The following is a 14,359-nucleotide window of genomic DNA, read 5'->3' as shown; positions in this document are numbered from 1 at the left end:
AAAATGGTTTTATACATTAAGGGTGAACCTTAAGTAATGTTATAATTTCAGGGGGTTATTCTTTGAGATATTTTAAACAAAAAAGTTTAATACAAATTTGCTCATTTTTACTTCCTTTTCGAGATAAAAATGTTTTAAATAGGAAAAACACGGGAATTTTACTTGAAGCAAGTAAAGAGATAGGTTTGGAAGTAAATCCCGAAAAGACACAGTATATGATTATGTCTCGTGACCAGAATATTGTACGAAATGGAAATACAAAAATTGCAAATTTAATTATCCTTTGAAGAGGTGGAAAAATTTAAATACCTTGGAGCAACAGTAACAAATAATAAATGATACTCGGGAGGAAATTAAACGCAGAATAAATATGAGAAATGCCTGTTATTATTCGGTTGAGAAGCTTTTATCATCCAGTCTGCTGTCAAAAAATCTGAAAGTTAGAATTTATAAAACAGTTATATTACCGGTTGTTCTGTATGGTTGTGAAACTTGGACTCTCACTTTGAGAGAGGAACATAGGTTAAGGGTGTTTGAGAATAAGGTGCTTAGGAAAATATTTGGGGCTAAGAGGGATGAAGTTACAGGAGAATGGAGAAAGTTACACAACGCAGAACTGCACGCATTGTATTCTTCACCTGACATAATTAGGAACATTAAATCCAGACGTTTGAGATGGGCAGGGCATGTAGCAGGTATGGGCAAATCTATAAATGCGTATAGAGTGTTAGTTGGAAGGCCGGAGGGGAAAAAACCTATGCAGAGGCATAGGATAATGTCAAAATAGATTTGAGGGAGGTGGGATATGATGATAGAGACTGGATTAATCTTCCTCAGGATAGGGGCCAATGGCGGGCTTATGTGAGGACGGCAATGAACCTGCGGGTTTCTTAAAAGCCGTAAGTAAGTGTATTGTGATAATAATTTTAGTTTTGTTCTTTGAATGTGCAGAAATTTGATCTGAACAAATGTAACATTGAAAAATTTCTTTGCAGAACGTAAAGTTACATTAGTTCGTATCTTTTATTTTATTGGGTTATTTTACGACGCTGTATCAACATCTAGGTTATTTAGCGTCTGAATGATATGAAGGTGATAATGCCGGTGAAATGAGTCCGGGGTCCAACACCGAAAGTTACCCAGCATTTGCTCGTATTGGGTTGAGGGAAAACCCCGGAAAAACCTCAACCAGGTAACTTGCCCCGACCGGGATTCGAACTCGGGCCACCTGGTTTCGCGGCCAGATGCGCTGACCGTCATTAGTTCGTATCAAATTTCTGCACACTTAAAGGACAAAACTGAAATTCTTTCAATCATTTATTATCATAATACACTGCTCTCTTAAATTGACTGAGAATATTGGGAATGCAATCAATTGCTTTTCGAAAACAAGCTATGAAATGTTTCATATAAAATAATTTTTATCTCGAAAAGGAACAAAAACGAGAAAATTTGCATTAAAATTTTTTGTTTGAAATATCTCAAAGAATAACCCCTTGAAATCAATGACATTATTTACGGTTCACCCTGTAGGCTATAGGTCTTTGAAAATAGATGTCCCTTCTTTGCCTCTGTTCTTCCTTTATTCTAGTTTCTTGTCGTTGACAACAGATAAAACAGTGGCATGAACCTCAGACCTCAGTCTGTGTGTTGTAGGAGACAACGTGCTGACAGCCATCAGTGTGGCCAAGGAGTGTGACATCATAGAGCCGGGGGAGATCGTGGTGGACGTCACAGCGGTCCCCTCGGTAAAGGATGCGCCCCCCAGGGTTTTCTATACCTCAGCACACGGGGTGAGTTGTCACACGTGAACTTCACATCGCGTCAAGTTCTGGCTGACTCTTTAGAGTAGGAGAAATTGCGAACAAGACTGTGATGGGGGGATGAAGCAAGCGATTCGTATCTTCTAGCACGAGATAGTACCAGCACGAAATGCACAGTCGTTGATAAGCGGATGTATAAGGGACCATCGCCAAACTCCAAGAAATACCGATATTGTTAAGTCAGGTTAGAGACATTACTACATATGTCTCGAGGTCAAGACAATCTTCAAAAAGATTTTAATTGAAAATATGTCTAATATAAATAGAGAAATGAATGTGAAATCAAAGTTATGAAGGTAATTCATAATCAATCACTGATATTCAATACTTACAGGATGTTATGGTCTTACTTACTTTACTTACTTACTTACTTACTTTTAAGGAACCCAGAGGTTCATTGCCACCCTCACATAAGCCCGCTACTGGTCCCTATCCTGAGTAAGATTAATCCAGTCTCTATCATATCCCACCTCCCTCAAATCCATTTTAATATTATCTTCCCATCTACGTCTTGGCCTCCCTAAAGGTCTTTTTCCCTCCGGCCTCCCAACTAACACTCTATATGCATTTCTGGATTCGCCCATACGTGCTACATGTCCTGCCCATCTCAAAACGTCTGGATTTAATGTTCCTAATTATGTCAGGTGAAGAATACAATGCGTGCAGTTCTGCGTTGTGTAACTTTCTCCATTCTCCTGTAACTTCATCCCTCTTAGCCCCAAATATTTTCCTAAGCACCTTATTCTCAAACACCCTTAACCTATGTTCCTCTCTCAAAGTGAGAGTCCGAGTTTCACAACCATGAAGAACAAATCAAAGTTATTAAGGTAAATTCATAATCAGTCACTGATATTCAACACTTACAGGAAATTATAGTCTACACATAAATTGTTTAGGATAGGTATAGATTGGATATTTTGCACTGCTATTGATAGTAAATAAAAGAGTCCAATTTACACTTAAAATTCTAAGTCAGAAGGAGAAGAAAAGCCTGAAGGAATTGAAATACGTTGCCTTTATCACCTACTCTGTTCAACATCTACTTGGAGGATTTAGTGAAGAACTGTTTTCAGAACATGGGAGGAGTGATAGTGGGAGGAAGAAAAATAAAGTGCGTCAGATTTGCTGATGATATGGCGTTGTTAGCAGAAGAGGAGATGATACTAAGGGATATGCTACTGGAGCTAAATGACAGCTGTGAGCAGTATGGGATGAAGATAAATGCAAACAAGACGAAGACCATGGTCATAGGAAGAAAAGTAAAGAAGGTAAACGTGCGAATTCTAAATGAGGCAGTAGAGCAAGTGGACAGCTTCAAATACTTGGGGTGTACTGTAAGCAGTAACATGAGCTGCTGCCAGGAAGTCAAAAGGAGGATAGCAATGGCCAAGGAAGCTTTTAATAGAAAAAGCAGCATCTCTGGAAAAAAGAACTAAGGAAGAGACTAGTGAAGCGCTTTGTGTGGAGTGTAGCGTTATATGGAGTAGAAACATGAACATTACAACGAAGTGAAGAGAAACGACTAGAAGCATTTGAAATGTGGATATGGAGAAGAATGGAACGTGTGAAATGGACAGACAGAATAAGAAATGAAGCTGTGTTGGAAAGAGTGGGTGAAGAAAGAATGATGCTGAAACTGATCAGGAAGAGGAAAAGGAATTGGTTGGGTCACTGGCTGAGAAGAAACTGCCTACTGAAGGATGCAGTGGAAGGAATGGTGAACGGCAGAAGAGTTCGGGGCAGAAGAAGGTATCAGATGATAGACGACATTAAGATATATGGATCATAAAAGATGACAAAGAGGAAGGCAGAAAATAGGAAAGATTGAAGAATGCTGTTTTTGCAGTGAAGAATCTGTTCTTAGTAAGATGAAAAATGAGAATAATAATAATAATAATAATAATAATAATAATAATAATAATAATAATAATAATAATAATAAGCAAACTTTATAAATCAAGTTTCATAAAATCTCTCATTTCCCATTCATTTCCTCCTGCATTTCTATCTTCACAAACTGACATTTACCCAATGTATTTTTTTCCAGCAAATTGCAACACTTAACGGCGGAGGCGACGTGGAGGCAGGAATCGGTCACGATCGGTACAAACTGGCGCTGACGGGGAAGTCGTGGGAAGTTATAAGAGAGAACTTCCCCGAGCTGGTTCCTCGCATCTGCACCAGAGGCGCTATATTCGCGCGCATGAGTTCTGACCAGAAGCAGCAGCTGGTGCAGGAACTTCAAGGACTTGGATACTACGTCGGTGAGTTCCTCTTATGTGCTTCACGCTGTGTTCATAGGTTAAAATCGAGGCCTCAGCAACAATGTATGTATGTATGTATTTATTCACACTGCAGTGGGTATATACCCGGTGGCAGTGGTAACTAATTACACTCAATAATGACAATAATAAACTTATTAATTAAAAATACAATTAATAATAATACTAATAATTAATACTAACAATAATGAATAATAATAACAACAACAACAACAACAACAGGGAATATATTAAATTAAATGAAGCACGATCACTTAAAATAACATTTGAAATAAATCTAATTTGTATCTTAAAAGTAAGTTCGAACTAAAACCCACGAGTATGATATGTTCATACCTGCACAAGTACCTTTCAACACTACACTCATTTTGCTGTCAACTCACTCACTGCACATGAGCTTAATATTTTTTTTTTTTAATGTAACGCTTTTCTGACAGCCATTCTAGAAGAATTGTAACAAAAATTACAACATTGCCCCTTGTGGGTGTTGTCTCGATGCCACCCGCAATGCACTCGTTGATCATAGGACTTCATTTGTTCACTTATGGCACGGGTAATGCTTCTACCATAGTCTAGTATATACAGTCGCGAAGCTCAATAGGTAGTAAATATGCAAACATTAGATAGTTGCTCACCACTAGGAACGCTAATATCGCCTCATTACAGGAAATGCAAAATAGTACCGTTACAGTCTACTGTTTCTAGCACCTTCAAAACTCAAGCTTCGTGACTGTATATTGTAGACTGTGCTTCTACTTCAACATTAATCAACTGGAATGCGCAAAGTAGGCTCATTATTATTACTGATAAAAACGAGAAAAATTCGTACCGGCACCGGGAATCGAACCCAGGACCTCTCAGCTCTGCGCGCTGAGCGCTCTTTACCAACTGAGCCATGCCGGGACACGATCCACGGCGCCGGCCGAACCCCTCTCGTAGTACTGTTTTACGGTGCGCAGAGCTGAGAGGTCCTGGGTTCGATTCTCGGTGCCGGTACGAATTTTTCTCGTTTTTATCAGTAATAATAAAACTGACTAGTTAAGACTAGTCGTGTAATATTCAATGAGGTGGGCGAGACCTCTTCATATGAATATTTGATATATAGGCTTATTATGTTAGTGAATTTACTCTAATTAGTTTTTATATTTTAGAGGTTATGTGCATTACGCCATTTCCTGAAAGCAGCCACCCGGGATGTCATGTCTTTATGTAGGCAATTCCAACAATGTTGACGTGTTAATAAATGAATAACGTATTTTGATGCTTCTTTATTTCAGTGAATTATATTTTTACTAATTTTCAGTTTAAAATGTTGGCAAACAAAGAAACAAATGCTAGGGAATAAATAAAATTAAACAAATGCTAGGGAAGCGATAAAATTGTGCGATAAGCAGCCACGATTGGTTGAAAGATGTTCTTTCGTACCGTTTTATTGGTCAAAAACAGTATGACGTAGTAAAAGTACAATAGTCATGGTAAAAATTAATAAATTCTGTAAACTTGCATTAAATACTAATGGAAAACTGTCCTTGAAGGCTACAGTTCCTCGATAGTAATGAAATTTATTTATTTATTTATTTATTTTTTATTTTTATTTTTTTTATTTATATTTTTTTTTTTCAAATTCAAATTTATTCACAATTTACAATTGAAGTCCACGCCTGTGGAGTAACGGTTAGCACGTCTAGCCGCGAAACCAGGTGGCCCGGGTTCGATTCCCAGTCGGGACAAGTTACCTGGTTGAGGTTTTTTCCGGGGTTTTCCCTCAACCCAATATGAGCAAATGCTGGGTAACTTTCGGTGTTGGACCCCGGACTCATTTCACCGGCATTATCACCTTCATCTCATTCAGACGCTAAATAACCAAAGCTGTTGATAAAGCGTCGTAAAATAACCTACTAAAAAAATAAATTTACAATTGAAATGGTAGGCTATATATAATAGATAGGGCCTACCCGAAATGAGCATATGCTCGTGCTCGGGTACAGTCCAGTAGAGTCTACATAAATTTTATAGATATCAATAATAACTAGTGGCTGGTGCAGCAAATGCTGCTAACTAAGTTCATTAGAAGTTCAAATTATTTTTTTTCAAATTTATTTCCAATGAAGAATACCAGACATTTTGGAAGTTATTTGCTTCCATAATAATGAAACATAGGCCTACTCCTCTGAATGGTTTTCTTCATGCTAAATACTTTTTATTTAACCTATACGTCTTCAGTTCTTGAGCTGCAATTCGAAAACGCAAGTAACAATGTCAGAACGATCAGTCGGTTTTACATGTGGAAGTGAAGCAATAGCTATTTCGGGTTATTGTGGATTGTAGGTTAGAGTTATGAAAATGCCCCCGTGCCCCCGTGCCCCCCTGCCCTCGTGCCCTCGTGCCCTCTGGCCCTCATGCCCTCTTCTCTTCTCTTGTCTTCTCTTCTCTTCTCTTCTCTTCTCTTCTCTTCTCTTCTCTTCTCTTCTCTTCTCTTCTCTTCTCTTCTCTTCTCTTCTCTTCTCCTTTCCTTTCCTTTTCTTTCTGTTTTCTTGTTTTTTGCCTTCTTTCTCCATTCGCTTGCTTTCTACGTGGTTCTCAATCTCTCCTACTGTATCTCAGATCCTTGCCATTGTCACAAGTTTCATATTCAATCTCTACATTGCCTTCAGCGTCATCATCAGCATCATCATCTGAACTTTCATCTATGATCTGCAGAGTAGTGTCGATCACGGCGTAAGTTTTCATCCAGTGTTACTTTGTTAAATAAACACACTTAAGGGAATAAATAAACTGCACTAACAGAAAATTTTCTATTAACACTATTGATACGTAAATCTGACGTACACTTCCAAGTAATTATATCTCATAATAAGTTGGCCAAGCGTGTAAGTTGCAACCTGCTGTCACGACTACTAACTTATAGTCAGCAACTGAAAGACGGAGGCATAGCTAGAAGAAGGAGGCGCTCTCTTGGCGGGAAAAGTAGCGAGGATCAATTGTTTATCCATTATACGTCAAAATTACGTACGACAGAAGTTTTAAACAGTGGCATTACTTCCTTGTGAGCAGGAAGAAAACCACTGTTTGATCACAGTATAGAGATATGTTCTCTATACTGTGGTTTGATTTCCACATATCCTACAAGTATAATACAAGTAGTGTTAAGTTCATAACAATAACCTTAGTATCTCGTTATCATTATATTACTTCTCTTCAAATAATTATCTGCAGTCAGATGGAAAGAAGTTTATGAGATTATACGTTCTCGTGCGTAAAATCGAAACTTCACGTTGATGTCGATGTTATAGGCATTCCTAATTTATAGTCTCAACAAATGTTGACGCAACATCCGTCGATCGACCACGCTGTTACGTAAGTTTTATAGTTTTCAGTAATATATATATATATATATATATATATATATATATAGCCGTTACTCAGTATATTATAGAAATGAAGATCTAATATAAAATCTTCTTTCTATGCGTCTACTTACTTAAGGTCCCAAAAGATTTCACTTTCATATCATCAGTATACCATTATGTGTTGCATTAACTATAATAATATTTAATTTTAATGGTAATAATGTCACCAAATATTCTTAAGTTTTGTAGTTCTTAATATCGAATACACAGCTGTACTCGGGAAACTACAGACCAGAGAATCAGATTTGCATAAGTTACGTTATCAAAAAAATTACACAAATAAAGATCGACATATTGGCATTATGATGTGAAAGAATCTGACCCATCTGAACTCTAAGTATGTCAGCTATCCTCTAGATCATGGCCTTCGTGTAATAGTCAATTGTTTATTGTAGTGTGTGTTTTGTTTTATTCTGAAATGTAATTAATTAGTTCTCAAAACTGACGAAAGATGAATTTTGTAAAATGGGAAAATGATGTGGGAAAATTGACATATCACTGAAAACTACTATTTTTCTGAAAAACTTTGGGTTCCAAGCTTCAATATGAGGGGTCATTTATTAAAATCCGTTCAGCCGTTTTTCCGTAATTTTCATTACCAGTTCAAATTATGTATGTATGTATTTATTCACACTGCAATGGGTATATTACCCGGTGGCAGAGATAACTAATTACACTCAATAATGACAATAATAAACTTATTAATTAAAAATACAGTTAATAATAATACCAATAATTAATACAAATAATTAATACTAAGAATAATAATAATAATAATAATAATAATAATAATAATAATAATAATAATAATAATAATAAAATTTAATAATAGGGAATATCCTAAATTAAATGAAGCACGATCACTTAAAACAACATTTAAAATAAATCTAATTTATATCTTAATTCTAAGTTCGAACTAAAACCCACGAGTATGATATGTTCATATCTGCACAAGTACCTTTCCACATTACACTCATTTCGCTGTCAACTCACTCACTGCACTGGAACTACGACACATTTCACTGAGCCTATCCTGATTTCACCAACACTTCAAAAACATTTCACTGTTCAAATACTTTGCACTGCCACTATGAACTATAAAGCTTCCCTGACAGGAACACGTTTCACTGACACAACACACTTCACTGACACAACATAATTCTTCACTGATACAACACTTCAATAACAAAATATCATTTACATTCTTTACATACTGTGTATAATTACCATCTATTAGTAAAGTCCTTAAGCCTATTTTTAAATACGTTTTTGGTTGTTGGTAAAGCCTTTAGTAAGTCTGCAGGTAAAGCATTCCAGTCCCTGATAGTACGATTAAGAAAAGAAAACTTTCCAGTGCCCGTCCTCCGTCTTCTTTCCCTCAATTTATATGAGTGGTCGTTCCTTGAAGAGTAATTTGGCAGCTGCAACCTATTTTTTATTTCTCTCCAGGCAGGCTCACCTCTGTATGTTTTGAACAGTGCGCATAATCGAATTCGCGTTCTCCTGTCCTTGAGTGTGTCCCATTTTAATGGTAAATTATTACGACAACACTTGAGAGCCCGTTTTTGAATCTTTTCCAGTGTCTTAATTTGTTCTAATCTGTAAGTTTTCCGACATGCAGCACCATATTCCATTACTGGACGTACTAGTGATTTATATGCAATCTCTTTAGATTTATCAGAACCTTTTCTTAGTACCCTCATCACAAAGTGTAACGCTCTCCATGCTTTTCCCGCTGTGTCCGTAACGTGTTCCCCCCAGCCGAGATCGCTGCTAAATGTTATTCCGAGGTATTTACATTTGTTAACTTCCGGAATGGTTTCACCCCCTAACGTATGCGATGCGACTATTTTATTTCTTTTCCTTGTAAAGCTGATGGCTTTGCTCTTTAGAGAATTTATTTTCATTTTGTTGGCTATTGCCCAATCGTTTATTCTATTTAGGTTAGCCTGAAGAAGATTTAGGTCAGTCTGAAGAGATAGAGACACCAGGGGGCCGTGTTACAAACAGTTGTTATATGTCTGTGATTTCGGTATCAGATGGACTTGGAAAAGATTCATATGAAACGTTTTTAACGTGTAAAAGTTTAATAAATGCTGGGAGTATAAAGACAGAAATAGTTAATTTAACATAGCCTAGTCAAATTCTGAAGTACTTAACTGCAGTATTAAATTTGCAAATGAATCCAATTCCCTATAATTAAATATTATTATTATTATTATTATTATTATTATTATTATTATTCATTACAGTTTAAAACAACTCATTGAAGTCATATTTATATATGTGAATTGTTTTAACTCTCAATTGCATTGTTGTCTGCAGACTAGGCCTCCTGGAATGAGGAAACGATTATGTTCGTGTTAAATTGTTTCATTTGTTTCTTTCTACCTCGTAATTAATAAAATTGCTTTTGCCTCCATTTTAGTAGAAGTACTAAGTTAGTAATACTAGCAGCAGTAACAGTATTGTTTAGAAGGGAGTGTCAGGAACTATGATTATTTGTGCCCTTGAACGAAAATCGATAAATAACTAACTAGATTTAAAAAATTTTTATTTATTTTATTGGGTTATTTTGCGACGCTGTATCAACATCTAGGTTATTTAGCGTCTGAATGAGATGAAGGTGATAATGCCGGTGAAATGAGTCCGGGGTCCAGCACTGAAAGTTACCCATTTGCTCATATTGGGTTGAGGGAAAACCCCGGAAAAAACCTCAACTTCCCCGACCGGGATTCGAACCCCGGCCACCTGGTTTCGCGGCCAGACGCGCTGACCGTTACTCCACAGGCGTGGACAGATTTTTAAAATGATAAACGTAAAATACCAGCACAGGTTAAAATCTTTGTTTCAATGAATCTCTGAATATAGATTCAAAACGTGAAAAATAATATTTTTTTATGGAAATACAGTTCCCAAATTAAGAATTACTGTAAGAGTTATACAAAGAAATTACCTCAACGACCGCCAGATGTAGAGAGTCTGGAGACCTCACATATTAAGAATAAATAAAATTATTCTTATAAAAATGGTCCAACAGTAACATTAAATAAAGAAAAGTAACTAAAATATACTGTACCTCCAATGTAGAGAATGGAGCATAAGTAACACAGGCCTACAATAATCTAGAACTTCAATCACATTGTCAAAACCTATATTTGATAAAAAAAAACTTTAAAAACTGGGTTCACAAAATTAAAATTATTTGCAAAAGGATCGAACCTATGCATGTCGAGAAGGGAAGGCCATATTTCAAGCAATGCAATAACACATGTTCCACTGAAAATAATACTGTCTTGTTCATGTACTTTTTATTCACAGCAGATTAGAAGAGGTGCCACCATCACATCCAACAATTCACAAACTTTTCCGTTATGGGGGTGAAATTATATAATAAGCTTCCTAGTCAATAATATAAGTTACCAATCAAAATATTTAAAACTACATTTTAAAATTGTTTATCAAAAAGTTCTTTTTACTTTGTTGGTGAGATTCTTAACATAAATTCGCAGGAAATTGTTTTTAATAAATAAATTTACATTGTTACACTAAGTGTGAATTTTTAAATTAATTTTTAATTAATTAATTTTTATACCCAATAAATTTAATTTATACAGATTTTAAAGTATTAACTATTGAAGAAATTTATAAATATGGTTTACTAACTTAACTACCACAGAAATGAAATAAAACATAAATCTAATCGACATGAATATCGTACTCGAAGACAAAAGTCTACTTTCCCATTAATTGAGCCTAAATGTCATACAAGTGCAGCACTTACACATGGCGCTAGTTTCGGCCCAAGACTTTATAACAAAATTACAAACCATTTCCCAAATTTGAAATATTTTAAAATTGAAACTTTTAAAAAAGAAATTTATAAAATTATTCATGATATATAATATTAACAAATGTATTTTTTTACTTTTTATTTCTGTCGACTATATTAATGTTTTTATTGAATATCACTGGCTTCTGTCTGATTGTCAATTTATATTAAATGTTATTTTCTCTCTTTTTATTCATTTATTTATTTATTTACTTATTTACTTACTTACTTATTACTTATTTATTTACTTAGTTACTTATTTATTTATTTATTTACTTATTTATTTATTTATTTATTCACTTATTTGCTTATTTACTTATTTATTTATTTATTTATTTATTTGCTTATTTATTTATTTACTTATTTATTTATTTATTTACTTATTTATTTATTTATTTATTTATTTATTTATTTATTTATTTATTTAGTTATTAATATACTTATTTATTTACTTATTTATTTATTTATTTATTTATTTATTTATGTACTTATTTATTTATGTACTTATTTATTTATATACTTATTTATTATTTACTTATTGATTTATTTATTTATTTATTCATTTGCTTACTTACTTACTTACTATTTATTTATTCATTCATTCATTCATCTATTTATTTATTTATTTATTTATTTATTTATTGCTTTTGTGTTGTATTTATTGGTTTGAATTAAGTTACTTACTGTATTTAGTAAATTGTCCTTGTAAATTTTATGTCATATTATTGACTAAGACCACACCGTACACGAGCCTGGCTCTTACGGTAGTGGCTAGAAACATTTTTGTTTTATAATTTTAATTTGTACTCGCTAGCTAAGTAGCTAGTTAAATAAAATAAAATAATTTTAATATATTTTTGTTTTCAAATGACGAACTACATTGTTTGTAATAAATAAATTTAGTTACATTTTGTTAGTGTTAATATGTAGTGTGTGAATTTTAGTAATTAATTTTATTTATATCTTGTGTTTTTGAAATTTATCTTATGTGACGAAACCAATTACTTGTATGTTTAATGAGCTACTGAATTGAATTGAATTGAACTGAACCGTCTTTTGTTTCAGCCATGTGTGGAGATGGCGCCAACGACTGTGGCGCTCTGAAGGCGGCGCACGTTGGAATCTCCCTGTCGGAAGCGGAGTCATCCGTGGCCTCCCCGTTCACCTCCAAAGAAGCGAACATCTCCTGCGTGCCCACAGTCATCCGGGAGGGTCGTGCCGCCCTCTCCACGTCTTCAGGGATCTTCAGGTTCATGGTGGCCTACTCGCTCACCGAGTTCCTGTCTTGCATCATCCTGTACGCCGTCAACAGCAACCTCACGGACTTGCAGTTCCTTTTCATCGACATTTGCCTCATCGTCAACTTCGCCTTCTTCTTCGGCAAGACCAAGGCGTACACAGGACCTCTAGTGACAGATCCCCCGCTCACTAGCCTACTTTCCTTCATCCCTGTCATGTCAATCACGCTCCACATGGTAATGATCACTATTATACAGACAGCTGCCTTCTTCACTGTTCGCCAGTTCAGTTGGTACCCCTCGTACAACAAGAAGAACGACGATGATTACGCGTGCGACGAAAACTTCGCTGTGTACTCAGTTTCCCTGTTCCAGTACATCGCATCGGCCATTGTTTTCTCGCAGGGAAAGCCCTACAGGAAGGGCATACACACAAACATATTCCTCATGGTGTCTTTGGTCGTCATGACGATTATCTGCGCCTACAAGACCGTGTACCCAGCGAAATGGCTTCTTACTTTCATGAACTACAAAGAAACTCCCGGATTTGACTTCAAGATTATAGTGCTGTGCCTAGCGGTCATCAACCTGGTGATGACGCTCTTCGTGGAGTCAGTGTTTGTCAACTTCGTGCTGGCGAAGGTTGCAAGGCCTCTGTGGACGAAGCTTACAGGACTGGGGGGCAAGGAGAGGAGGTTCGTGATCGTGGATCGTGAGGCAGTGTCTGAAAGATGGCCCCCAGTATGCAGAGACTTGCCCATAAAACTCAATGCCTCTTTCCCTGAACTCAGGACTCCTGTGAAGACCTTGGACATACAGATGAAATTTTGTGGAACATCTAATGCTTCCAGAACAAATCTGGGGTTTTCAGACGAGCCGCTCTAACAATTATATAGATAAATTAATACAATTACGATAAATATCGATAAATATATATATTTTTTTATTTTAGAGACACATCTGTTGAACTTCCCTGTTATACAGGGTGTGGCAGTTTGTTCTGAACAATTTCAGCATGCTGTTTTGAAGTGATTATAAGGTTTATACATATCAAAATAACGTAAGATATGGCATGAAAAATGCAATTTATTGACATGTTATTATTTTTTAGAAAATTACACATTTCTAGTGAACCCCTCAGTATTTTATGGCTTGTTACGATCTTCATTACACTTTACAATAAACCTGGAACCTCTACTTGAATTCTCTTCTTCAGACCCTGGATACTGTGTGGTCTGATTTGAAACATGCTTTCTTTGAGGTATCCCCACAGACAAAAATAGCAGCTATAAGGTCTGGGGATCGAGAAGGTCAGTTGATATCGCCAAACCGAAAAATTAAGTGTCATGGGAAAAGATTTGTCAACAATCGCAGTGTTTCTTTGGCAGTATGGGCCGTAGCCTCTTCTTCTTGAAACCAAATGCCATCCCTGTTTATTACGTTTCTGATTGTTGTCTGTAGACATTTTCCCATATCTTTCACCATTCACTGTAATAAATCACTTTCATCTTGAAAAAAGCATAGACCAACAATGACTCTAGCAGAAACAGCACATCTGCTGCTCTCATTTCATTTTACACTTCTGCCAAATTCGTCAGAACCAAAGTATAGTGCAAAGTCCCTATGTTTTTCTTAAAACTACATATTACAAGAAGTTACTCACAGAATATGATATGAATGCATGGCTATAATAGAAGGATATTGAATGCAATAATGTTGAAGTACTCGTATAAAATCTAACAGTAGCACTTTAATGTATTAGAAACTTTAGGTT

General features: G+C 35.7%; 1 protein-coding gene and 1 non-coding gene across 4 annotated transcripts in view; one reads left to right on the top strand and one right to left on the bottom strand.

Moving 5' to 3' along the window:
- LOC138700912 (polyamine-transporting ATPase 13A3-like) overlaps positions 1-14,103 on the top strand; it is a 200,110-nt gene extending 186,007 nt beyond the window's left edge. For all 3 annotated transcript variants that reach the window (XM_069827333.1, XM_069827332.1, XM_069827331.1), the window contains 3 exons: positions 1,657-1,793; positions 3,871-4,087; positions 12,413-14,103. In XM_069827333.1, coding sequence (XP_069683434.1) covers positions 1,657-1,793; positions 3,871-4,087; positions 12,413-13,470 — 1,412 coding nt within the window. In that variant the 3' untranslated portion in view covers positions 13,471-14,103. The remainder of the gene's footprint in view (positions 1-1,656; positions 1,794-3,870; positions 4,088-12,412) is intronic.
- TRNAC-GCA (transfer RNA cysteine (anticodon GCA)) lies at positions 4,932-5,008 on the bottom strand. The gene has a single exon. It is a non-coding gene; the product is annotated as a tRNA-Cys (tRNA).
- Positions 14,104-14,359: the final 256 nt, after the last annotated feature.

Source organism: Periplaneta americana, chromosome 6 (assembly GCF_040183065.1).
Source record: "Periplaneta americana isolate PAMFEO1 chromosome 6, P.americana_PAMFEO1_priV1, whole genome shotgun sequence".
Lineage (NCBI taxonomy): Eukaryota > Metazoa > Arthropoda > Insecta > Blattodea > Blattidae > Periplaneta > Periplaneta americana.
The sequence above is the reverse complement of the archived record's forward strand: the minus strand, read 5'-3'. Positions and strand labels throughout refer to the sequence as shown.